This window comes from Lynx canadensis, chromosome A3, assembly GCF_007474595.2.
Source record: "Lynx canadensis isolate LIC74 chromosome A3, mLynCan4.pri.v2, whole genome shotgun sequence".
NCBI lineage: Eukaryota > Metazoa > Chordata > Mammalia > Carnivora > Felidae > Lynx > Lynx canadensis.
Window position 1 is genome coordinate 82163466 of NC_044305.1, and position 23810 is coordinate 82187275.

General features: G+C 37.2%; 1 protein-coding gene across 1 annotated transcript in view; it reads right to left on the minus strand.

Moving 5' to 3' along the window:
• Window positions 1-1543: 1543 nt before the first annotated feature.
• RAB1A (RAB1A, member RAS oncogene family) overlaps window positions 1544-23810 on the minus strand; it is a 30896-nt gene continuing 8629 nt past the window's right edge. Inside the window, exons 2-6 of the mRNA XM_030310714.1 lie at window positions 13910-13982; window positions 9391-9486; window positions 5506-5601; window positions 3842-3973; window positions 1544-3360 (exon numbers count right to left, since the gene is read on the minus strand). Of these exons, the coding sequence (XP_030166574.1) occupies window positions 3163-3360; window positions 3842-3973; window positions 5506-5601; window positions 9391-9486; window positions 13910-13982 (595 nt within the window). The 3' untranslated portion in view covers window positions 1544-3162. The remainder of the gene's footprint in view (window positions 3361-3841; window positions 3974-5505; window positions 5602-9390; window positions 9487-13909; window positions 13983-23810) is intronic.

Below are 23810 nucleotides of genomic sequence, written 5' to 3' on the forward strand. Positions count from 1 at the left end.
CAAGCAAGCTCCGCACTGTCAGAGCCGGACGTGGGCCTTGATCTCATGAACTGAGCCAACCCAGGTGCCCCTAATGGCCTCTGTTCTTGAATTGATCTATTTTCTCTTCTCTTTGTGGCTATAAATTGGTACGTGCCTTTCTACTGAGTGTTACGGAACAGCCCTGAGGCGTTAAACCCACTTATTTGCTAGTATATGAGAGACAGTTTCTATTAGGTTCACCAAAAAACCTAAGATGACAACCCTACAGAAACAGACTGGCCAATGATACAGCAACTGAATGCTGAGTATGCCATTCTGTTCCCATCCAGCCTAATAATTACCAGCTTCACCTGATGGGAATTTTCAGAGTATTTTATTTCGGAATAACCCGTTTCCCAGGAAAGTATTACTTTACTTAGAAATAGGATCTAAGATACTTTTGTTTATCTCCTTTGAAATAAGGTGTGACTGAAGATACTCGGGACCTAGCTATGAATGCCACTGAAGAGTATCAACAGAACCGTTAATTATATCTTTTGCAGTGCTTATAAGCAGTTTAAGACCACCTCGAAGACTCAGGTTGAAATCGTTTCATCCCAGGAAGGTGCTGCCAGCAGCATTTCCATGGGCAAACATGGCGGGGTCAGACTCGCAGAGAGCCCGGCTGGCCACTGCACCGACTGCAGTTGGTACACATGAGCCTGAAGGACAGCATTAGCTTGCACTGACATAGCCATAGTTACCTGTCGTAAACTTTCCTAGTAGTCCCTTTAAATCAGTAGAATTGAAGTCCACGGGGAAGTGGTAGTACTAAGAGCTGGACTGGCGGTTTCGAGCCCTGGGTTCGTGTTGCAGCTCCGTGGCTAGGCTCATCTGCAGATAGGAGACAGTATCAATACAGGGCTGTTTTTCAGCTTAACTGGGGACATAAAGTAGGGTTGACCTAAAAGATGCTGCAGTGGCAGCATGCATGCTAAAGGCAATTTCAGTCGCAAGTCAAAGAACGGGACATTTTGCTCAGGCCAGAATGGCTATCGTTCTGCAAGGACTTCCCAGAGATTGTGACCAATCAGGCTTAGAACACTTCCCTTATTCCCATAGCTGATTCATGGAAGCCACTGACATTAAAATATGACAAGTGGGAATTCCCCTTATTAAATGAACAAATTATTACTTGAAGCGTTTGTACTCGGAGACATCTTGCGGGAAGCCCAGTCTTGACTGCTGTGGGGGAAAGAACACTAGATTTTCAGACCTAAATAAGTATGTAAATATGCTTACATCTTAAAATAAGTTCATGTAATGTTTCTTGCTAGCTCACCAGTAAGCTGACAGTTGGAACAGCTTGCTGTATAAACTGAAGTGCACAGCATCACACTAACATTTGTATTATTCATCTGTTTTAGGAAATAGCTTCTGAATTCTTTCCCCCTCTATATGGTATCAGTAAGGCAAAAAACAAACTTCCGAAAAAAACACAACTTCACCCATATAACTGTTGGTAACTTGAGGGATTTTTCAGTTGCCTTATGCGAGGATGAATAGATCCAACAAGCACATCTATAATACAAAGTAAACTATGATTTTATTGTGAAATTCTCAGATGGAAAATTAAATTGAATATTCTGTCCATTTCATTTTACAATAATCTTACCACTTATTTTTGTACCATGTATTTCAATTGCCTGTTCAGTGAAAATAAAGAAACCTATCATTTTTGGCTTGTTTTTAGTTAAAATTTTATCACTGGATTAAAGATCCCACCGTAAAATGTGTTGCCAACAGCCACATCCCAAGCGCCTAAGAATGTTTTGGCTGCTATTTCAACCCCAAGGAAACCTCCTCTGACTTTACCACCTCAAAATGCCATCGTTAGCAAAAGATTTTTGTTTCCCACAATAAAAACAAACCTTAGGCTCTTTAACAAAATTTTTCACATGTGCAAAATTCCACTGAAATAAATACATTGTTTTCATTTATCATTCCCACCCTGCATTTGTGTTCTTGGTTAATTTTTAGGGATATGATTCCTAAAATTAGGGCAATCGATAGTAAATTTCCTGCTTTCTACTTTAATGCTTTAACTCTCCTCCAACCTAAATTATACAGTTGTGGAGGATAAGATAGTTGACATCTGACTCAGAGCACTGAAGAAACAGTATCAGCACACAACATTAGTCTGATCACTTGCCAGTTAGGAAAAATGTGCTGCTTTTCACCTCTACCGCAGAAGAATTAACAAAAATGTTGATCGATGAAGCCGTTTCAAATGGTTTTCGAGAAGGATCAGACATAAGAGACTAGATAGCATACCTTCTAAACTTGTTTTCCATATAATTTAGTCTCCCTGAACCACTAAGCCTGGTTAAATCCCTATACAGCACAGAAGCCTCCCTAGGTCATTTACTGGATATATTATCTGAAAAGCATATTGGATGCTGCTCTAAGATAGGTCTACAGTGCCCTGGTTGCACACACAAATGGCTGTTTTGAGTATAATGCAAGGCCCTATTTCCCTTTAACCATAAGAATTAAAACAATACTTATCACCATACAGTTTGATATTACTTCCAATAAGTACAATATTTATTAAACATATCTTCAGTTGTTTTGTTACATAGTGTGCAACAAATTACAATATTCTGCAGCCACAAATTATATGCAGAGTATGAAGAAACTATTAATCAGATAGTGTAATCTTTCCGTTTATAACTCTACAAGGAAAAACTAGCAAATCAGATCTTACATATAACATCTCACTAAACTTTATGCATGGAAAGTGACAGACACTGGTTGTGCTGTTTGATACAAAATGGCTGAACTTCATCTTCAGAAGACTAAACCTGACATCTAAACATGCCAATATAAACATCAAAACAAAATATATTCTAACCAACCACGGGAAACAGTCTGGTATCAGGAAAGCAACAAGGATTACACACATTATTTTATAAACCAGCACACAAAGGTTTAAAACAGTTCTGAAAATGAAGTTAGCTGTCTTGAGTCAAGGGAATAAAAAAAAAGTCAGTATTGACCATTTACAATCTCTGACCTTTGTGGAGACGGTAAGAATCTGTTGTAGTGCAGCTACATACAGTACAATTCAGGCAATTTTGTTTTTTTCACTTGGGTTCAGATTGCAAATTCATTGCTGTGAGAGAAGGGCGGAGGCAAATTTTAGCAGCAACCTCCACCTGACTGCTTGACCGGAGTGCTCTGAATTTTAACATTGGACTTCTCTGCACCACCAGCTGTTGCTCCAGGACCCATTCGCTTTTTAATCTCAGCTGCCATCGTCATGAAAGACTGTTCTACATTCGTTGCATTCTTAGCACTGGTTTCCAAAAATGGAATTCCAAGGGAATCTGCAAATTCCTAAGAGAATAGTAAGGTTTAATTAACACAAAGTTTCTTCCACTTAGTGCATTTCTGTCATCTGAAACGGGGAGTGAAGGAAGGACTAAGTTTGCTGAATCCGAAAAGACACTACGCGAACTGCCATTATCAGCATATGCTACTGCACGTATTATTTTTTTAAAGTTTTTATTTACTTTGAGAGAAGGCAAGTGTGGCAGGGGCAGACAGAGAGGAGGACAAAGAGAATCCCAAGCAGGTTCTGCGCTATCAGTGCAGAGCCTGACACGGGGCTCAATTTCACAAAACATGATATCACGACCTGAGCAGAAATCAAGAGTTGGGTGCTTAACCGACTGAGCCACCAGATAGATGCCTCTCCAGTGCACGTATTTTAAAAGCTGTAAATGGTTGTGGCTGTTGTGGGACTCCATACCCATACATAAATAATTCAAACTGAACACCTTCAAATGCAGTTTGAAAAATCAAACTTGAAACATACCTTTGCTGTTGTGTAGTCTACTACTTTCTTTGTGGTCAGATCGCATTTGTTCCCTACCAACAACTTGTTGACGTTTTCACTGGCATAACGGTCTATTTCCTGCAGCCACTGTTTAACATTATTGAAGGACTCCTAAGAAGACAGACATTTTTAAGAATGATCATACAGTCTGGACACAACTGCTCTAAATAAGCACATAAAAACAGAAGTGTCTTTCCCGGCCTGAGAAGTAGACAAGTCTAGCTACAAAACAGTAACTAAAGTGCTGGGAAGAAAGTGAAGTGATATATTACAATGACTATACATATATGCATAAGACATTAGAATGTGAAAGCTTAAAGGAGGGAAATACAGTTCATCATTAAACTACAGTCAGATCTGTTTTGGAATAAACAACTTAAAAGCACCTACAAAATCTTGTGTTTTGACATTTGATCAATTTTAGTTTATGAACAAGAGAGCCTACCTAAAGTGTTAATACTAGAGATGTCAAAAGGTATTATTAAATAAATGAGTCCAAGGTAAAGATGCTTGTTTCCTTTCCCACAAGCCTATTTAGGGGAAGGAGATTTTCTTATTTAAGTATTTCATGGTAATGACTAGAGACATTTTTAATTAGCACTTCTTTGTTTTCCTGTTGATACTACTCCCCCAATATTTCTAATGGCATGGACTCTATAAAGTCTATGATTCTAGTTATCTCCTAATTAGCTATGATTTCATAGTTGAGACGAGACTTAACATTTGACGCAAGAAAAACAAATCCTAATTTTCAAAGTTTATTTTTCATACTTTGATAGAAAAAAAAGACCCTGAAATTTTCTTTTTGATCAAAAGAACAATGATGGCCCTCAGACCACATTATTCACACCTTCTCTACACCCTCCTTCCTACCTTCTTGTAACAGCTAATTTTTAGATCCTCATGGTCCTCTTAAAAGAATCGTCCTCTAGCTCATCCTATTTTTGAACCACATCCTGCAGACGCAGAGATCTCTAATCTTGCTTTTGGCAACTCTGAGACGTCTAAATTACTAGCAAATTGCTGCTAAGTAATTAGTAATTGCTAAAACCAAGAACACAGTATACACCAAACAATCCACAGCTCCCTATGAACTCTTGTCAGAATGATCAGTTATTAGTCCATAATAAATATAAGCAGAGTCCCTTGCAAGCAAATGTAAAACCAATTACTAAGTTTTCTATTTGCTAAAGGAAAATACAAAATTTTGGTTGGTCAATTTATTAGTATAACAGAGGGGAGAAAAGTAACAATATACCTGTTGTTCTTTTTTAAAGTACTGCTTTAAAATAAGTATTTTTTAATGTTTATTTTATTTTTGAGAGAGGGAAAGAGAGGAGGGGAAGGGGCGATAGAAGATCCAAAGCAGGCTGCACACTGACAGCTGAGAGAGAGCCTGTAGGGCTCGAGCTCATGAACTGTGAGATTATGATCTGAGCTAAAGTCGGACACTCAACCAACCGAGCTACCCAGGTGCCTCTAAAATAAATGTTTTTTATGTGACTCATTTATTTGGGAGTGGACAAAGTATTCTGCCCTATAAATAATACTGATGCCAAATACACGAAGTAAAAGAATCTGGTATTTATCCAATAGTAACCTCCTACTTTGTCACTGTAACACGACTTCCTCCTGGAACTTACCTGATCTGTCACATCATACACAACTATGATGCCATGGGCTCCTCTGTAATAACTGGAGGTGATTGTTCGGAATCTTTCTTGGCCTGCTGTGTCCCACTATTATAAAACAATCAAGAAATCCAAACAGTTCCATTAAATAAGAGGTGGGGGAAAGGGCAGGAAGGAGAACAGTTTTGTTTACGCAGCTTTGGAGATTATCAAGATTTGACATGGGAACGTTAACCCTCAATGCTCACACTACTAGATTGCATGGTAATTGCCAAATACCTGAAGGTTCAGGATGAAAAGGTTGTGCCAATACTTCAGCTTGTGGTAACGCTCCCGATGAGTTCTTTGAGTCACAGACTATATGTCATTCTCTTGATATTCCTTCCTACAGCCTTAGCACTGTGCAAGGCATTTAGTATGAAGGCGGACAGGTTGACCTGATTAGGAAAGCTAGTAGCCTAACACCTCTTGAACAGTATACTCTCACAAATAAGACAAAATCACTTGTTAGGACATTTTACCTTCATGGAAAAGCACTGAAAGGACCTAATTCAGATAACTACTAGTCACGATAGCACTTTAACCATCTCAGGAAGATACTATCTCAGTCCTGGGAAAAACAACGTAAAGAAGATGATTCTAAATACTTTTAGAAAACTCATTTTAAGAGCCATTTGCCACACTTCAACCATATAGACTCAAACAATGAAAACAAATGCTTATGTTGTTACATTAAGATTCTGGGTTTAAAAGACTAATTGTTAAAAATATCAAGAGCCAAACTCAATGGTTAGATTTTAAAAGCCTTGGTTTTAAGAAAAACAGTAAGTTTGTGTGAATTGCTCCTAGTCAATGACATCTTCTTAAAATATGTGTGTAATCAGAATAGCTACCTACCCCACTAAAAGCACCTGGTAAAAATAACACCTTGACTGATGGGGAAATAGCAAAATGGGAATTGTTACCATTGAAAACAAAAACCAAAAACGGACTTGATGCCTAAAGCAAGTGGAGATTAACATGCAACAGCCTTTAAATTAAGGGAGGGAATTGTAAAGTTTTGGATTATATAGCTCATGAATTATACGCTGATCTCCATTAGTGTCTTAAATGGCAAAACTAAAGGTTCAGGAGCACTCAGTGAAATCACTTCCTTTTTTAAAGAGCCAGCCCAAATAGGGCTGTTGAAAACAAGTTACAATTTTGGGGAAATGTGAATACAGCTTGGATATTAAGAGAATATTATGGCAGTAGTGTCAATTTTGTTAGATGTGAAAGTGGTGAAAATAGTAAAACAGAGATGCATACTCCAGTATTTTTGGAGTAAAATATGATGTCTGTAATTTACTTTAGCATGCTCCAGTAAGAAAAAAAAAAAATGTTAAAACTGTTAATCTAAGGCAAACCAAAAAAAGTCACCACAGCTTCATTACCTTTTTTGTCCAAAGTACTAAGCTGGAGCGTGCAGAAGACTATTTAGATATGCTGTGCAAGTAAGGAGCCTCAAAGTCTTTCAAGATATCCGTGGAGAAACAAGAACTTTGGAGTCACACCAACCTGACTTCCAATCTAGGTTCCTGGTTATTTAACACTAGGGAGAGTCACTTAACAGTTTCCTCATCTACAGATCACCTTATAGAACTGCTAAAAGGTTTAAATGAACTGATGTTTATAAACTGCCTAGCCTGACTATAGAAGCTGCTCAACAAAATCTTAGCTCCCTTTTCCACCAGCCCTTTCACTAACATAGCAAAGTTAGACAAGAAAAGGAAGCAATTGTTTCTGAATAAATGCTAACAAATAACTGTGACTGTCGAAGCAATGACATCCAAAGAGTAACATTTCTGCTCTCCTTGCCACTCTGAAAACTCCTGAGTTTTCATCCTAACAGTACCTACCGTCCTCTCTAATTGATCACCCTTAGTAATATAATTCTCATAACCCCTCATAATCACAGGGTAACTGATTTTTCCATATTTGTCTCTCCCACTGAAATGGAATCTCCTCCTATGGAACTCTGTTTCCTTCATCTCTGTAACCTCGTATCTATTTTTGAATGGATTAATTATGAGGAAAGGGCATGAGTCCTGAAGTGCAGGAGAGGGGGAAAAAATTCAGAGTCCAAATCAAAAGAAAACTTAGCCCATGTAGCCCACACTGGCTAGATTCTTATCTCATATTTGATTTTAGGAATCATACCTTAATAAAAGGCACTTCTATCATGCAAGAGTGATCCAAATTGTGAAAGGTTCTGGAAGCATGCTTCCAGAAAGGAATGACTGACTTCAGAGGTAGAAGGTTGTGATAAGACCAATCTAAAGAGCGCAGGTTGCCAACAGAAAACAAATTAATTGTGTTTAGGCAGCTCCAAAAGGCAGAGGAGTAAGAGAAATTAAAGGAAACTGGCTTTAGCTCAACATAAAGAAACAATCAGAAGTTATTTATAAACAGAACTAGCTGCTTCCCAGAAGTGTTCAAAAAAAAGGACACCAGATAGCAAAAGGAAATTCCTACTGAAGATGAAAGGAAGACTGAATGACCTGTAAGATGCCTTCTAGCCCAGTAAAGTCATAATAAATGAATGTTTCACAAATAGACATTCAAAGCTTACCAAGACCAGTGATCACACATGACATAATCATTTCACACCAGTAATTAGATTAGAGGCTTGAGTACTTCTTTTTTGAAACAGTCTTTGTGCTACCAAGTATAAAGTTGGCACTCCACATACAATGGGAAAAATCAATATAGAAGGTAATCTGTTCACTGGTGGAAAGTATTTAAAGCTATTGCTATCAAAGGCAGATAAGAAAAGGGAGCAACTAAAAAAACAAGAAGGAATCAAACATCCATTTATTTGGGTATGTCACATCACCAGTAACATTTACATAATGCCCAGAAGTTTACAAAGGCCTTTCGCACACATTATTGTATCCACATACACAGAGCTACTGGGTCTGGTTCTCACAACTACCTTACGAGTTAGTAAATCAAGTATCATCATGGTCATAGAAGAGGGAAGTCCCAGGAAAAAGGTTGAAGTGAGTTAAATACACGACTGACTAGTGAATACCGGAACGAAGACAATAAATCCAAGTTTTCTTTCTGACTCCAAATCCAGAAAAGCAGCAGTCACTGGTTTTCTACACCAACACCAAAAGATACTCAGAAATTAATGTTTTTAAAGACCACTGATGTGTACACTGGCAGTACCCAGACCCATACAAAGCCGATATAACTGAACTACCACAACTGCCTACTTTTAATTCGGGGTTGGGGATGGAAGGATGGATGAGCGGACTAGGATGCCACAAGGGCACCAAATACTGAAAAAAGGGAGCAATGAGTCACTCGGTTCTGCCAGTAACTGTGGGCAAGTCATTAAATCTCTTGGCGTTAATTTTCTGAGCTATGAAACATGTTAGAAAAGCTAAGTTCCTTTCCAATAAAATTGTTTCTACAGAGTTGGTACATATAAACTAATAAATACAAAAGAACTAAATAAAACTCCTCATCTAAGCCACATATGAAGACCCTCTCCTACATTTCTTTTAATGTTCCACAGTATTCAGCACGGTAAGGCATCAGAAAATACTCAAACTACTTTCACTATTAGGACAAGGTAAACTTCAACTTAGACCCCCCTTCCTCCCGCCCCCCGATAAAAACACAAGAAAAAGAACTAAAAACATATTTCTCTGACTTAAAACGTATTTCTCTGCTTTATGAACAGAAAATTCAATTAGGAATGTAATCTTAGAGAAAACGTTTTTAACCTAAACAATTCTGATTCTCCCACTCTACCACAGGTACATGAGATTCTGAAGATCATAACAAATACATTCTAAATTTACCAAAATAATTTCCAAAACAAATTCTAGTCTAAAAATGACTTACTATTTGAAGCTTGATTGTTTTCCCATCTAACTCTATAGTTCTTATTTTGAAATCCACACCAATTGTGCTGATGTAGCTTTCTGTATATGTATCATCCTAAAGGGGAAAAAAGTTAATAAAATTAATGTTCAATAAAGTAAATAAGAAAATACAATTTCAACTTTTATCTATAAAGTTGATAAAGTTTATAAAGCATAACATGTTGAGAACAGCTACTCCATCCCAATACTCAGTTTGCGTTCTGATTACAACGCACTATTTAATAGTTTCTTCTTAGGATTTTCTTAACAGCTGTTCTTTAATTTTATCAAACATCTGTTTGCAAATTCTTTACATACATCATATAGAAAAAGGTTTCATATTTTTAATGATTACAAGTGATGTTTCTAATTGTTAATCAGCAGAACACTCATTCCCCTCCGTGACCCTCCATCCAATGTATTCGCCACAAAGGAAGGAGGTCCTTCTCTTCTTCCATTTTTGTAGAAGTCAATTTTATCTCCTAGTTATGACTTTTAAAAGCTTGTGCAACCATCACCGTTATTTAATTGCGGAACATTTTTATCACCCCAAGAGGAAACCCTGTCCCAGTAGCAGTCACTCTTCATTTCCTCCTCTCCCCCAGACCCCAGAAACCACTACTAATCCACTTTATGTCCCTGTGGCTTTGTGTATTCTGGACATTCATGTGAGTGGAATCATGTATATGTGGCTTTTTATGTCTAGCTTCCTTCACTCAGGATAAAGTTTTCAAGGTTCATTCATGTTACAGCATGTACCAGTACTTTATTCCTTTCTATGGCTGAGTATAGTTCATTGTATGGATATAAGCCATTTTGTCATCCATCGATCAGTTGATGGACATTTGGGTTGTTTCCACATTTTGGCTATTACGAATAATGTTGCTTTATGAACACCTATGCACAAGTTTTTGCATGAACAATGTTTAACTCAATAAACTTTTAAAATTATACCTATTTTTCTCAAGTATCTGCCATGACATTTTATTTAGAATGGAAGCAAAACTTTTTTTTTTCTCTTTAACTGAAAATGTTTGTGAAAAGATATGTGAAAGGAGAGATCAAGCTATCACCACCTAAACTCACTGAATAATCTTAGCAAGCACAAGGTAACTCCTATGAAGTATTCTGCCAACAAAGATGGGCCTAAATCTATTAAGAGCAGCCCTGTCAAACAGAACTTTCTTTGATGATGGAAAGGTTCTACAAACTGCTAGTCAATACAGTTACCACTAAGCTAATGGAGAACAAGGAACTGAATTGAAAATTTTATGCATATTTAATTAATTTAAATTCAAGTGACTACATGGGGCTCATAGCTACCATAAAAACAGCATGGTTCTGGGGCTTCCAATTACTGTAACAAGAAGGATAAAGGAACAAGTTTTAAGACACCACAAAAAAGCAAAGTGACAAATCTAAAATGTTGGAAAATCTATGTGACAACTACCCAGGTTCTGCAAAAAGTAAAAGACATAAATAAAAAAGGTTGGAACAACTTAGATGAAGCAGCAAACAACCAAATGGAATGTATAGAACATGCTTGAATCCTGATTCAAACCAACTGTGACACCACATTTCTGAGACAATCTGGGATATTTATTCATTTTTGTAAGCTCACAATGGCACTGTTACTTTATAAAATGTCCAGTTTTTCTTTAAGATTTTATTTTTAAGTAATTTCCACACCCAATGTGGGGCTCCAACTCACAACCCTGAGATCAAGAGTTGCATGCTCCACCAAGCTGAGCCAGCCAGGTGCCCTGCAAAATGTCCAGTTTTTAGACATGCACGGTTTGTGAGATCAAGCCCTACATCAGGCTCACACTGACAATATGGAGCCTCCTTGGGATTCTCTCTTCCCTCTCTCTGTCCCTCCCCAGCTCGTGCACACTCTCTCAAAATGAACAAACGTTTTAAAAATCTTATTTGTTTTCAATTGATTGTCTAATAAATATCAGATACTACAGAAAGTGGACAGAGAAGAAAATGAGTGCAATGAACATTCACTTAGCACTCCTACATGATAGATGCTTTGTTGGAAATACTTACGAATGCTTTGTTAGAATTCTTATAAATCCCTACATGTGCCTTATTTGCATGCCTCTGAGCCACTGCACATGTTCTTCCTTCTGTCCAAATTTTCAACATCTCTCTCTGCATACCTCCTAATCCCCAGTCCCCGGGTTACAATTTTTATTCATTCTTCAATTCTGAGCTCAGGCAATACTGACTGTCCAAACATTCCTCAACTTCCTTGGCCAATTCTTAGAGTTTCTTCCCTCTGTGCTCCCATAGCTTATTATACATTTTTTTTTTAAGTTTATTTGGAGAGTGAGCGAGTGTGCAAGAGCAGGGGAGGGGCAGAGAGAGAATCCCAAGCAGGCTCCGCACTGTCAGTGCAGAGCCCAATGCAGAGCTCAAACTCACAAACTGCAGAGACCATGACCTGAGCCGAAATCAACAATCAGATACTTAACCAACTGAGCTGCCCAGGTGTCCCTGTACATTTCTTTATTATACGTTTTGCAGCTCATCTCTATTCTAGGGGCCCAGGAATCAGTATTCTCTTAAATGCTACCATGTAGGTGGGTAGTACTGAAACCTGTGGCTTAGATCAACAGGCATCCCAGAGAGGATTTTCTTTGAAACAGACACCTCAGGCTATAACCATTTTCATCAAGAGATGCCAGATTCTTCCCACATACCCAGGATTACTGATTTACTATTATGGATGATTCCTGATTTTAATATTTGCCAATTTAATAAAAAGTACTACCTAATTTTAAAGTCTTTAACTACAAATAAAATTGAACTTTTGTCAATTTTTATTTCTTCTTTTGTGAACTGCTCACTCATGTTACTTGCCCATATTCCCATTATGACAAATACCCTTTTCATACTAATATGTACATTTGCTTTATATATTGAGAATATCCCCTCCTCATGTATATTTTTTTTGCTAGTATCACTGGTTTTTTAACACTTTTAAGTGCTTGACATTAATTTTAATGCAATCAAATTAATAATCTTTTCTTCCCTGATTTGTTTCCATATTAGGAAATATTTTCACACAAGATAAAGAGCCACCTATGTTCTATTCTAGTAGTTCCTTAGAATAAAACATAGGTGGCTCTTTAGCTTGGTCCCTTGGTTTCATTAACTGTTTTATATGTATATACACATATACATATATACATATATATATAACATATATTTTAAGTGGTATTAATACTGTCAATCAGAAAAGTCAAGTATGACATGCTGTCAAGTTCACAGTGAATTTCAAGTTTTCTAAATTTCTAATTTTCCCCTGAAAGCTTAAATTTCATTACATACAGCAAATGCTATCAGTTATTTTCCTTGAAATGACAGTCTCAGTACATTGGAGAAAATGTCTGCCCAATACCACCAAATTCTACATAACTACAGTTTGTCAGCTATTCTTTCAAGTAAGAAACAAGTGAAAAGAAAAAGAAAAAAGGAGCTAGTTCAGCTCACAACTCAAACAACTATACAAGTGTTTTTATTTTCCTCAAGACAACCAACATACTTCAGTCTGCAGTTCAAGTGCTTTATATGTTCTCCTCATTTTTTCACACAGAATATTTAAAAAAGAATACTCAAGGATCAAGACTTTTAAAAATTAATCATTTTCACTGTTTTCAACAAAGACACTCTTAAGTGAAAATCACCCCTGACTCCCCTGCCGCCATCCCATGAGTAAATACAAGTAAATACTTTGACTAGAGTACAGTTTGGCACTTAGCACTGCCTTGATGTGGTGCTAAGGCACCAGAGGTTTTACCCACCACTGCATTTGCATCATCAGAGAAAATGTCAACACGGTGAAAAACGCAAATGTCTTTTGTCTTAATACTAAGTAAATACTTAGTTAGTAAATACTAATGGCTTAGTATTATTAGGATAAAAGTTTTAATCTCATGGACCCTCTGAGAAAGTCTTGATGATCCCCAGGGGTCTTTGGACCATACTCTGAGAACCAATGACCTAGACAGTGAGAAGGAAAACATGCTAAATTTGAAGGCAGTTGATAAAGACTATAGAAGACTGTGGATTCTATTCAGTAGGTTCAAAGTTACATATCTGTTTGTGAAGTGTAGCATACAGACTATGCCATTGTCAAAAAAAAGAAAAAAGAAAAAAAAAAAAAGTGTACCAGGCCCTGCTCTTTCTTTTTTTATCCTACTAAAATTTTACTTGAAGATTCATTTTTCATCAAGTCACTTAAACACAAGCCAACTATTTGAACTCTACCAAGAGCGTTAGACATTCTAACTTTATAATCACACTTTGCTGAATTTCTTTTAAAATCAAGAGCTTAAGAGTCCAACATATCACTGGGAATGTATACTTGGAGACTTTCAAATATATAAATTCAGGAAGAACTACTTTATTCTGAATAAAATTGTTTAATCCTTTGACTACCTAGAAAACACAGCATAAACTTCTTTAAAGGCATTTCAATTTCAACTTACTGCAAACCTAAGGAGGAGGCAAGACTTTCCAACCCCAGAGTCGCCAATCAGAAGTAACTTGAATAAATAATCACTGCAAAAAAAAAAAAGAAAATCACATTAATAAAATGCATACCGCACTGTAGGCTCTACAACCAAAATATAAGCCAAGAATAATAGCTCACTTGAGGACTCCTGAAAAGCCCGTGAATGGCTTCAGAAGCCAAAACTGCAACCAAAAGCAAAAGCCCTTTTCATGAATCACTGAATAGGACACAATTCTATAAAAGTAAGACAGGCAATGCCACCCGTGATCTCTATCAGTGAACTTCTACTTCCAAGGAAAGAATGAAAGGAAATATAATTTCCTTTATTTATGAAACATAAATCTCTCCTTCAAATTTCAAGATCAGATTATTTCATAGCAATCCTCCAACGAAGGGGCTTTTATGTTCCTTTCCTAACATCCACCTGGAATTCTACCCTTAAAAAAAAAAAAAAAAAGAATCATTAACTTCTGAAACCTGTATTAAAAATATTTTAGACTAGAGACACCTGGGTGGCTCAACTGGTTAGGCATCTGACTCCTGGTTTTGGCTCAGGCCATGATCTCATGGTTTGTGAGTTCGAGCCCCACTTCAGGCTCTGCACTATCAGTGCTTGGGAGTCTCCCTCTCCGTCTCTCTGCCCCTCCCCTGCTCTCTCTCAAAATAAATAAATAAACTTTAAAAAAAATAAAAATATTTTAGACAAGATTGGTAAAATCAAACGCTGCTTATGTCAACACACTTTACCAACATTCTAAGTTTGATATTTAAAGCATTCTTCAGAAAATGCTGAAAGCTAGGTTCTATTTATGTACATGAAACTGCCAGGACTAACTAAAAAACCAGCCCCAGGGATTCCTTCACGGAGCAGGATTCCTTCCTGGACCAGATGGCCTCCATACTGCCCAGTCCCTCATACCTCCTTTCTAACTCGGACTACTTCTGTGTTAAGAATTTCAAAAAAAAAAAAATCCAGAATTTGTAGATTTTTTTTAAGAAAATCTATTCATAATTTTCAGTTTTGTCCTTTGTGATTTTAAAAGATGATACTTGCAAAGGGAAACAAAAGCAAAAATGAACTATTGGGACCTCTTCAAAATAAAACCTTCTGCACAGTGAAGGAAACAATCAGCAAAACTAAAAGGCAACCGACAGAATGGGAAGATATTTGCAAACGACGTATCAGATAAAGGGTCAGTATCCAAAATCTATAAAGAACTTCTCAAACTCAACACCCAAAAAGCAAATAATCCAGTGAAGAAATGGGCAAGAGACATGAATAGACACTTCTCCAAAGAAGACATCCAGATGGCCAACTGACACATGAAAAACTGCTCAACATCACTCATCATCAGGGAAATACAAATCAAAAACACAATGAGTTATCACCTCACACCTGTCAGAATGGCTAACATTAACAACTCAGGCAACAACAGATGTTAGTGAGGATGTGGAGAAAGAGGATCTCTTTTGCACTGCTGGTGGCAATGCAAACTGGTGCGGCCACTCTGGAAAACAGTATGGAGGGTCCTCAAAAAATTAAAAATAGAACTACCCTATGACCCAGCAATTGCACTACTAGGTATTTATCCAAAAGATACAGAAGTGCTGTTTCGAAGGGGCACACACACCCCAATGTTTATAGCAGCACTATCAACAATAGCCAAAGTATGGAAAGATCCCAAATGTCCATCGATGGATGAATGGATAAAGAAGAGGTGGTGTATGTATGGTGGTATGTATATATATACATACACAATGGAGTATTACTCGGCAATCAATAAGAATGAAATCTTGCCATTTGCAACTACGTGGATGGAACTAGAGGGTATTATGCTAAGCGAAATCAGTCAAAGAAAGACAAATATCATATGACTGCACTCATTTGAGGACTTTAAGAAACAAAACAGATGAACACAAGGGAAGGGAAGCAAAAATAATATAAAAACAGGGAGGGGGACAAAACATAAGAGACTCTTAAATATGGAGAACAAATGGTTACTGGAAGGGTTGTTGGAGGGGGGATGGGCTAAACGGGTAAGGGGCATTAAGAAATCTACTCCTGAAATCATTGTCGCACTATATGCTAACATGGATGTAAATTTAAAAAATAAAATTTTTAAAAATGATACACTTAAAGCGAAACCCAAATATCACAATTTAAATTTAGATTGCAATTAGTTAAATGTAAGCAATATGTAAAACGTTCAGAAGTGATTATCTCTGTAGATATCCATCAACTGCTACTTAGGTTTACACAGTGATTATGTATTACCTAAAATGTTTTTCTAGTTTTACCAAGTTATCATAGTACACTTATTGTCCTAATTATATCTGAAAAAAAAAATTTAAAAAAATCCAAAGTGCCCTACTCAGCAACAAAATAAAAATCATAGAAGGAAACAAGAAGCTCTTAAGTCATAAAGGGGATTTAAGCACAGGATGAACTAATAAATAATTAACATCCTTTCCAGTTTGAGATCCTAAAGAAAAAAGGAGGGGAAGGGAATAATGACTGTAAAATTTACCCATAATAAATAATACTGAACTGACGTTAGTACTATTGACATCCTGCTTAGACCAAATAAAATTTTTTTAAAGTTTATTATTTATTTTTAGAGAGAGACAGAGCATGCGCACATATGTGCACAAGCAGGGGACGGGCAGAGAGAGAGAGAGAGAGAGAGAGAGAGAGAGAGAGAGAGAATCACAAGCAGGCTCTGCACAGCCAATGCAGAGCCCAGCATGGGACTCAAAACCACAAACTGCAAGATCATGACCTGAGCTGAAATCAAGAGTCGGATGCTTAACTGACTGAGCCACCCAGGCACCCAAGACCAAATAAATTCTTAAGAATGATGAACATTAGCAATGAGTACATGTTAACAATTTACATTGCAGTTAGCAAGAATAATCACACCACTGATACTACTTTACTTAGCTTTTAACAGAAATTTAGACACAACAAATGCCCTGAAATCACCAATCTCCCAGAGCACAGTGCCAGGCATCCAGTGAACACTCAATTAACACCCCCTGAATCAGCTGTATTGGACCCTGTTACAATAAAAGACAGCACTGGGCCACAAATGTTGCCTGAATACTGTTCATTACCTTAAAGATCAACTTTCTCTATTTCAGCATAAACATAAGGCTGGAAAAAAACAAGAATGCTTCCTAAGTGTGTTACAAATTACATTATGGTTAAAAGAAATTAACAGTTAATTTTCTAAAAATCAACTTTTTCAATTATCACATTCTTTTTAACTTTTACAGTGTTATTTTAAAACAGTTAATTTGGGGCGCCTGGGTGGCGCAGTCGGTTAAGCGTCCGACTTCAGCCAGGTCACGATCTCGCGGTCCGTGAGTTCGAGCCCCGCACCGGGCTCTGGGCTGATGGCTCAGAGCCTGGAGCCTGTTTCCGATTCTGTGTCTCCCTCTCTCTCTGCCCCTCACCCGTTCATGCTCTGTCTCTCCCTGTCCGAAAAATAAATAAACGTTGAAAAAAAAAATTTAAAACAGTTAATTTATGAGTTTCTGATAATTTACAGTTCACAGCTATTAAAAATAATATGAACAGTTGAGCACTCTTCTCTGCAATGAGCTAATCACTGGAAAAAGTAAAAACTTTTTCCAGTTTTACTAACATGACAAGAGACTTGGAGGAGAATGGCAAACAAAATCAAACTCACAAACTTCTTCCTCTTACTGAATACACATACCTGGAGAGTGTGATCAATAGCACATTACTTGCACTGGAACATTTAAAATTACCTACTACTGTAGTAGCTTATTTCTAAATTATTAATATACCAAATGTTCAAGAGAATTCAGAGATTCGAGACTGCTTAAAGATATGTCTCTAACTATAATTTACAAAACAGAACACAGTAAAAATGCTGACAAAAACACAAAAATCTATAATTAGAAAGCACGAGGTGACAATTCTGGTATAGAGTCAAGAACAGTTTAGCAAAGGTGTTTTCATTTATTCCCCAAGAATTTGGATTTTCAGTTTACAATATAATTTTGACCAGAGTGCAAAAAAAATAGATTATTCTAGTTCAGAAATCTATAGAGTTACAAAATCACCACATTCTTCTAAATTAGATTTTCTAATTTCAGTTCAGGTCATGACCTCATGGTCCTGAGATCAAGTCCCTGGTTCCTGGTTGGCTCCACATTGGGCATGAGACCCTGCTTAAGATTCTCTCTCTCCCTTTGCCCCTCCCCTGCTCAGACACTCACTCTCTCTCTCTCTCAAAAAAAAGAAAATCCATTTCCTTAATTCCCTTCATTTCACAGACATACCTGTGAGTATGAAGATAAACTAACTTACTCATCTGTATATCCAAAAATCTGGCATTGTACCTTTTACAAAGCATGTGCTAAGAGACCAGAGAACATTTTAAATTTGCATTTTTAATCAGGTCTCTTTTGTTGTGAGACACAACTAAAGAAGATCTATGGCCATTCTTGATTAACATTTTGGCAAAATCCTAGGGGTAAAAAATGGATGGGGACACGGCATGTTAAAAGGACACAGGAACCAACAGAAAGTTCCCTCACTGGCCAAGGAAGAATAACCTGAACCACAAAATAAACCATGTATTGGGTTATAGGCCAATGAATAAAATAAACAACCATGAGTTCATACTGGTATCAATTATTAAATAAATAACTGGGAGATCAATCTTCCTTATAGGAGTCCAAATAATACATGTAGAAGGAATAAGAGAAGTAGAAAATCATCAATAGATCACCACAGTAATAACTGCTGCAGGCAAAATCCAACAATGACTTCTAAAATTTGCGGGTGAAACTTTAAGGAGAAACAGGATATATACATGGCCTCAAAGTATGTCCCCTCAAATATTTATTACTGTGGTGGCTTTAACTTTGCCCACAAATTCTTCGAATACTCCTCCATCTAGAAGATGGACTTAATTCCCTTCTGTTGAGTGTGCGCTCTTAAAGACTGCTTTCTAAGAGTATGGAAAGGGAAATACAGTAACTTCACAATGGAGGAACCAGACAGACACCACCTTAACTGATTAAGGTGAGTATCATCAGTAAGAAGTCAGAATGATTTCATGTACCTTCTGATACAATGTGATGAGTAGAGTGCTCCGCCTCTAAGGTATCTTCTCAAAGTCCATAACCCCAGTTTAATCATGAGAAAACATCAGACAAATTAAAATTGAAGGACATTCTACAAAATATCTAATAGCACTCTTCGAAAGTGTGAAGATCATGAAAAACAGGAGACTGAGAAAAACACAGACTGAAGAAGGCTAACATGTATAACAGGTAATTCCAACATGGTATCCTGGACTGGATTCTATAATAGAAAATGGACATTAAGAGAAAAACTAGAGAAACTACAATAAAAGTCTGTAGTTTAGTTAATAATGTACCAATGTTAATTTCTTTTTTTTTATAATTTTTTTTAACGTTTATTTATTTTTGAGACAGAGAGAGACAGAGCATGAACGGGGGAGGGTCAGAGAGAGAGGGAGACACAGAATCCAAAGCAGGCTCCAGCCTCTGATCTATTGGCTCCAGGCTCTGAGCTGTTAGCAGAGGCCGACGCGGGGCTCAAACTCATGGACCGCGAGATCATGACCTGAGCCAAAGTCAGAAGCTCAACCGACTGAGCCACCCAGGCGCCCCCAATGTTAATTTCTTAATTTTGATAAATGTACTTTGGTATGCAAGATGTTAATATTAGGGGAGGCTAAGTGAAGGATATACAGGAATTCTCTGTACTATTCTTACAACTCTTCTATAAATATATTTCAAAACAAAAAGATTTTTAAAAAACCACAAAGTAGGGGCGCTTGGATGGCTCAGTTGGTTAAGCGTCCGGCTTCAGCTCAGGTTATGATCTCAGTTTGTGAGTTCAAGGCCCACATTGGGCTCTGCTGTCAGCACAAAGCCCACTTCAGATACTCCGTCTCCCCTCTCTGCCCCTCCCCTGTGCGTGCTCTCTTTCTCTCTCTCTCTCAAAAATAAACATTAAAAAATAACATAAAAAAATAAAAACAGGATAAATACAAAGATGGAAGGAGTAAAATATTTTTTGAAAAAACACTAAGTATGAGGACATTAGTGAAATGGGCACAAAATAACAATCTCTTTGAAAAGCTATCTCCTGGGGCACCTGGGTGGCTCAGTCGATCATGCATCCAACTTTAGCTCAGGTCATGATCTCACGGTTTGTGGGGCTGGTTTGTGGGTTTGAGCCCCGTGTCAGGCTCTCTGCTGACAGCTTGGGGCCTGGAGCCTGCTTCAGATTCTGTTTCTCCCCCTCTCTCTGTTTCTCCTGTGGTCACACTCTGTCTCTCTTTCTCTCAAAAATAAACATTTAAAAAAAAATTTTTTTAAGAAAAAGAAAAGCTAGCTGTTATTTTTTAAACATAAGAGACATATTTTGTGTTTTCTCAAGTTAAATCAACAAATCAGAAATCTTGCTGGAATCTACAAAATAAAGACTTAAAAGCTGCTTTTGAGGCACAAGTATTAGAGAAAACTCTTGAACTGCTTGAACTTATATTAACATGAGCAAAGATTACATTTTAATTTAAACAGGAGATAATTCAGTGAGAAAGCAAAGACAGTTAAGGTAGACTGACAGATTAAGGCTGGATAGAAAGAGACAGATTCAGGGAAATAAACAGCCTTTAACAAATGGGTGGTGGGGGCATCAAAGATAACGGCGATTGAAAAAAAAATTCTTTCACTATCTCCTGTAAGTCAATTCATGGTCTACTTCAGCAATATTGGAAATTCTCTATTATAATCTTGATACCTCTGCCATTTTTGCATGCAAGCACTAACAGATAATTTTCTGTAGTTTTTAAAAAGTCCCTATTGTGAGAACATGATTATACTTTAAAAAAGTTACAAAAACAGGGGCGCCTGGGTGGCGCAGTCGGTTAAGCGTCCGACTTCAGCCAGGTCACGATCTCGCGGTCCGTGAGTTCGAGCCCCGCGTCGGGCTCTGGGCTGATGGCTCAGAGCCTGGAGCCTGTTTCCGATTCTGTGTCTCCCTCTCTCTCTGCCCCTCCCCCGTTCATGCTCTGTCTCTCTCTGTCCCAAAAATAAATAAACGTTGAAAAAAAAATTAAAAAAAAAAAAAGTTACAAAAACAAACTTTGGTTCAAAATTCTACTTAGGTAAAGTGGTTTCCTTCTCATGAAGTTACCACAGTGTACATAAAATACGTAGTAAGGGATGAATCCACTTATGTCTGAATCTAAAATGCCACCGGGAGGGGCGCTTGGGTGGCTCAGCTGGTTAAGCTTATGTCATGATCTTGCCATTCCCAAGTTCCAGCCCCGAGTCAGGCTCTGTGCTGACAGCTCAAAGCCTGGAGCCTGCTTCAGTTTCGGTGTCTCCCTCTCTCTCTGCCCCACCCCCACTCATGCTCTCTCTGTCTCTCAAAAATAAATAAACATTAATAATAAAAATAAAATAAAATAAAATAAAATAAAATGCTACTGGGAATTCTAAAACCTGTAGAGACTGTTTATGTGAAACACTTGTGAAAAGATTACATTTTGTTTAGTATAATTCATTTCCCACTTTTGTTTTTAAAAAATGTTCACATACACAAAAGATTTGGGAGAAAATGGACACTTCTAAATTTTAGGATTACAACTGATACCTTCTTTACTTTTTTCACAGTCTGCAATAAATACATATTACTCTTATAACAAAAAACAAATTATTTGAGAGGAAGAAAAGTTTTAACCAGAGGTTTTTCCCAAAGACTTAACACCTCTGCAAGTTCATCCAGCATTACTACCATAACATAAATGATTTCTAAATAGGTAGAGCAGAGTCAAGATAGCACTGGCACATTCCCAATATAGCCACAAGTATATGAAGTCAATTTTTTGGATTAAATAAGAATAAACATTTTTCTTTTATGAAATAAAATTTAGATTACCAAACATAGGTCATATGTAAGAGAAAGCTGACTGACATTAACACAACTTTCAATATTCCACCCTCTGGAAACATACCAAGGAAGAAAAGACAAAAGCAAAACAATTGGCTATAATATAAAGTCGTTTTTATCCACACAGTACTCCCAAAATACAAACTTCATGTCACCTATATCTTAGAAAAGGCCTACTATTTTTAAAAGTTCAGTGGAAAGTAAATGTGTTTTTCATCCAGAGCAAATTCCCTTGAGAAAGGTAGAATGTTATTCTACCTTTTTTATAAATGTCATACTTGAAAATAACCTAAGCTCACATAAAAAATTTAAAACAAAATTATGACTATGATATTATGACACAGTGGCCAAATTTTAATTCACTATTAAACTATACACTGTTCTATTAGACTCTAGGGTATGGAATGATTAATAAAAACTTGGGCTGCAGTTAACTGTGTCTGACATCAACTTTTCTTCTTCACTTTTTTTTTTTAATGTTTTATTTTTGAGAGAGAGAGCACGCGCGAACACGCACACTTGAGCAGGGAAGGGGAAGGACAGAATCTGAAGCAGGCTCTGTGCTGACAGCAGAGAGCTCCATGTGGGACTAGAACCCAAGAACTGTGAGATCATGACCTGAGCCGAAGTCGGATGCTGAACAAACTGAACCACCCAGGTGCTCCCCTTCACTCATTTTAAGTATGCTCCATGGAAAACAATTCAAAATTGACCATCAGGCTGGAGAAAAGAGGTAAAAACTTTTAGTTCCTTCACATATTTCCATTGTTTGAATTTTATAAAGCACATATTACTTTGAAGACTAAACTACATAAAAAACAAAACAGGGGCACCAGGGTCCGACTCTTGTTTTCAGCTGGATCATGATCTCATAGTCTGGGAATTCAAGCCCTGCACAGGGTTCTGCACTGACAGTACGTTGTCTGCTTAGGACTCTTTCTTTCTCTCTCTCTCTCAATAAATAAACAAACAAACAAACTTAAAAACAATAAAAAATAAATTTTCAGCTATGGACAAAAGCACTGTCAAAGTAATCATCAAGTATCTCAGAGTACAACAGTCTTTCTTCCAAATTTAACGAACTAGCCAAGCAATTTTTTAAAAATTGTCCCCATAAGCTATTCATAAAAGTACACGTTTTTCTTTGATATTTAGAGACAATAAATTAATTTTCCAGGTTCCATTTCAGCTCAGTTTAGAAGTGTTCCAAAAATTCAAAGTTGGAATTCTGAAAATGAAGGATACTTTGGTAGCTCTAAACAAAGCGGCAAGTCATACAAGAGGACAATAAAAGTAGATAGGTCTTACAACCTATGTAACCAGTATTTCCTGAAAAATATGCCAGGGAGGAGATGTAAATATCCTCTACTTCTTTTACCTTTCAAAGCCTGCACGGGTTTTAGAGCTGGAACGACCGGTATTTGAATTCAAGCTCCACCCTCTACCTTGGGTTTCTTGTCAGATTTAGAAAAAAATGCCTCTAAAACCTGTAGCACAGTATCTGGCACATTACAGAAGCACAATAAGTGGCAATTATTATTATTTTTCCTTCCTCCCTCCAAACCACTAGGTAACGTGACGAAAACCTTTAAGAGCTTTGACAAAAACTTTAAAGCTATTTATCCAAACCCTCTGTTCAGATGATGGTGACAAAATACCACAGGAATTTACTAGTATAATCTAAAATAAAGGTTTAAAAATTACCAACTAACAGTTATAAGTACTATGATCACACCAGTCACAACTCCCAAAGCCTAGCACACACAACATAGTAACATGGTCTGCAGCAAGGGTGCCCTCTCCAGCAAAAGAAAGGCAGTTCTCTGCTTCACTTGCTTTACTCACAGAAACACATCCATGACTTCCAAGGCCCCAAGTATAAATATTCAAGAATAGTCATGAGGGTAGA